Below are 3,887 nucleotides of genomic sequence, written 5' to 3'. Positions count from 1 at the left end.
CCTGGAACAGAGGTGTTCTGTAAATGATAAAGAAACGCCCTGAAAACCACTTTTTCTCCTCCCCTGAGAGCAGCATTTCCATCAGCAGCCCAAGGACAGGTCTGTATTCTTTCCTGCTCATTAACACACCTCTAGAGTGCCTGATAGCGTTAGCTTTTATCTTAATTCACATTTGCACTGCCCAAACCCATTACAATCCCAGATAAACTCAGGGAAGAACAAGCTGCAGTACCAGTACTCTAGCAATGACCAGAACTTATGAAATATCAAATTGTGTGCGTTAACAACATTGTTATTTGCAGCACAATCTCAGATGGCTAAAAAGGAACCAAATAGCTCAGATTTATAGGGAAAAAATAATGCCAGGCAGTCACTGGGTTTGTCCAAGGGCACTTACAGAGATAGCACTGATCCGCCTGGGCTGAGTGCACACGATCCTGCATGTGGAGCCCTTCCCTCGCTCGATGTAGTCATCCAGGATGAACTGTGTCACCTGGGTGGTCTTCCCGCAGCCAGTCTCACCACTGATCACAGTCACACGGTTGTTGTTTATCAAGTTCACAAGTTCCTGCACCCAGCAAAGAGAAAATGTTCACTGTGTTACTGTCCAGAACAGACTGCAGAGGATTCTGACAATTCTCTGCTATTGTGCAGTGAGCTTTGAAGAATCCCTGTTGGACTCCAACACTGCAAAACCTGGAGGTTTTCAGCACAATGTTTATCATTTCTTGTACCAACAGGAGCAGTTTCCCAGCCCCAAGGACTGTACCCAGCAGCATGACTGTGTTAGGAAACAAACACTAACAGAAAGGACATAATGACAAACAGATGAACTTTAAGAAGGAGCTCACTAACCATTCACTGAGCCTGCAAAGACAAACATATGGTGATACTCACTTTCTGTGTCAGACAGGGGCCATCAAATGAAGAATTAACATCAGTTAATACAGCCCATACTATCACTGACGTTATCCTGCGACTGGAAATCTAATGGCACTGAGGGCCAGCAGATCAGCCATTAAGTGTGTGATTAAAGCTAAAAGGTTTAATTGCCATTATATATATTCCATTCTAAACTGTGCAACTGTTCATCAAATGGCCACGATGTTACACACAGAAGAAAGCATGACAATTTATGGAGTGGTCAATTACCCTGTAATCCAAGCAACCAGGAACCTTCTGGAGGTTTAACTGGCAGGGAAAGAAGAGCTATGAAAAGATGTTATCCATCCCCATGGCTGCTACCCCTGCTGACAATGCTGTGTGGAGCTCCACAGCACGAGGCAGTGAGCCCCAGGTACTGCCTGGGCAGAAGTCACATCCAGGGGCAGACCTGGAGGCTTCTCACCTCCCTAAAGGCTAGAGGTTCCTACTAGTCCCAGTGGCACAGCTGTTTTCTCCTATATAACAACACAGCAACAGAAACAGTGTTCTTGCTAATGAAATGCACACTCACCTGTCTCATGCCATAGGAGGGGAGTTTCTCTCGGAATCTCTGGGGGAACAGAAAGGAACAGAGTCTTTAAACACCTTCTCAACACTGAGGCAGTGTAACAGATTCCATCTGGGATTAGGCTAAACTGAAATAATGACAAACTGCTCAGCAATAAAAAGACTCACTAGAAATAAGTTAAATTCCATGTGTGTTTTCAGTTCCACTGAATTTGGCAAAATTCTTTAAGCCCAAGTGTTCAGCACAAGACAGGGTAGCTACACACAGTTGCAGGTGCAGGGCCTGACATGTACGGGAGAACCAGTGTCCATGGCAGCTGTTTAGTCTGACAACTTATTAGAACAACACAAAGTCCATGTTTAAGAGGCAATTCCTTCAGAGCCCACTGCTGTGCTTTCAGTTTTAGACTTCACCGCAGGGACACAAGCCATGAAAACAAACCAACCCCATCCCATAAAACAAGTCTCAGCTTCAAACTGTAGCTTCTATGCAATCATTAATTGTCCCTGATATTGGTAATCTCACATTTTTAATCACTGTCCCATCAGAAGGAATGAATATTATGAATTCTGAAGGTAGTTTTCAGCAAAAGTGACATCATGACAATTTCCTAGGTACATAAACTGCAACAAGTTACATTTTCAGGTTAGTTTCATTTTTAAAAAAATAACATTCCAAGGAAAAGTTTTCTATTTACCTGCATTTCAATGTATTTGGGGTCAGACCTCTTCTTTCTTAAATCTTCTTTAAGCTGCTCATCTAAGTCAGTATCCGGCTCATTCTTTTCAAAGAGATATTCCACATCCCTGTCCAGGGATGTTTTCTCCAAGGCAGGTCTCTGTCTCACAGGAGCTCTGCCACCATCTGATTTAACTTTCACAGGCTGCTCTGGAGTAGGGCTGGAACCAGAGAACAGACACCTCAGAGAGGATCCAGCTGTGCCTAGCAGAGTGCATGGAGCCACTCCAGGGAAACCTTAACTCTGGGATGGAAATGTTTCACCCATCAGTTAATGAACCAGCAGTGGTGGGAATAAAGAATCATGGAATGGTTTGGGTTGGAAGGACCTTAAAGCTCATCCCACCCCCTGCCATGGGCAGGGACACCTTCCACTAGTCCAGGTTGCTCTAAGGCCCATCCAGCCTGGCCTGGAACACTCCCAGGGATGAGGCAGCCACAGCTCTGGGCAACCTGTCATTATGGCATGTGTCACTTTACATCAGTATGTAGAAATACAAGATGTTCTCTTGCAGCAAACAAAGCTACAAAGGAACAAGGCATCTTCATAAAATTACTGCTGGATCCCTCAGCAAAACATATCCCCAAACCCCTCTTCTCAGCAGCTCTGGAGCAGCACTGCCTGGGTCACTGCTGCTACTGAAATCCTTAGTGAGTCAAGAACGGAGGCTGAGAAAAGGTTCCAAACTGCACAATAACTGAAACCAGAATGTCACCTCTGGAACACCAATCCCAGAGGTCAGGGGAGCTGAAAAAGCCCTCATGTATCTACTTCTAGCAGGGCCTGAGATAAGTTACAGGATTTTATGATTTTAAGTAGGAATTTAACACCCCAAACTCAGCAATAGTCAAAGAGAATTTTACAGCAACATCTACAACCATCTCAGTGTGACAACACAAGTGGAAAAACCTGACAGCATTTGCTAATCCAAATCACTCACTGAGCGCCAGTAACTTCTGACACATGCTCCTGCCACTCTGGGGGAGGTTTGTTCAATTCAAAGTGAATAAAAGCAATAGTAGATGTGCCTCCTTACCCTTCTTCATCCCCAGACCACCAGGACATGGCTTCTTGCTCCCTGTCATTTTTAGTCTGGACAGAGTTGAGGAGCTGCACGATCTGCTCTTCCCTGCGCTCGTCCATGCGCACTACAGCTCTCTGTGGGGAAAGTACAGCTCTACCAACATGTGCTCCCTGTGTCCACAGGTATCACACCAGTAACACCCACGGGTCACTCTGCAGCTAGTGAGGCTCTCGGTGGATCAGAAATGTAAGAGTTTCCCTCTGAGCAGCTCCAAGGTGCACAGGCACTGACACCTTTCCCACCTGCTGCGTGAGCTGGGTCTGGACAGGGGAAGAGGCAGGGACAGGGACGAGGGACAGGGACGAGGAGAAGCGGAAAAGACAAGGGATGAGGAAAGGGAAGGAAAAGGGACAGGGGAAGAGAAAGGGACAAGGGAAGGGAAAGGGACAGGGGGAGGGACAAGGAGAAGGGGAAAGGGACAGGGCTGAGGCAGGTGAAGGGGCTGGGGCAGATGTCAGCACAGGGACAGATGATGTCAGTGCAGGGGCAGATGTCAGACCTGGGACAGATGATGATGTCAGGGTTGGGACAGATGATGTGAGGGCAGGGGCAGACATCAGGGCAGGGACAGAAGTTAGAGCAGGGACAGATGATGTCTGAGCAGAGACAGA

General features: G+C 46.6%; 1 protein-coding gene across 1 annotated transcript in view; it reads right to left on the bottom strand.

Moving 5' to 3' along the window:
- DHX36 (DEAH (Asp-Glu-Ala-His) box polypeptide 36) overlaps positions 1–3,344 on the bottom strand; it is a 14,908-nt gene extending 11,564 nt beyond the window's left edge. The window contains exons 1-4 of the mRNA XM_009081359.1: positions 3,229–3,344; positions 2,151–2,352; positions 1,457–1,495; positions 398–568 (exon numbers count right to left, since the gene is read on the bottom strand). Of these exons, the coding sequence (XP_009079607.1) occupies positions 398–568; positions 1,457–1,495; positions 2,151–2,352; positions 3,229–3,335 (519 nt within the window). The 5' untranslated portion in view covers positions 3,336–3,344. The remainder of the gene's footprint in view (positions 1–397; positions 569–1,456; positions 1,496–2,150; positions 2,353–3,228) is intronic.
- Between the last annotated feature and the right edge of the window lie 543 nt (positions 3,345–3,887).

The sequence above is a fragment of the Acanthisitta chloris genome, unplaced genomic scaffold (genome assembly GCF_000695815.1).
Source record: "Acanthisitta chloris isolate BGI_N310 unplaced genomic scaffold, ASM69581v1 scaffold36068, whole genome shotgun sequence".
Taxonomy (NCBI): Eukaryota; Metazoa; Chordata; class Aves; order Passeriformes; family Acanthisittidae; genus Acanthisitta; species Acanthisitta chloris.
Note: the sequence above shows the minus strand (reverse complement) of the source record. Positions and strands in the feature narration are given on the sequence as shown.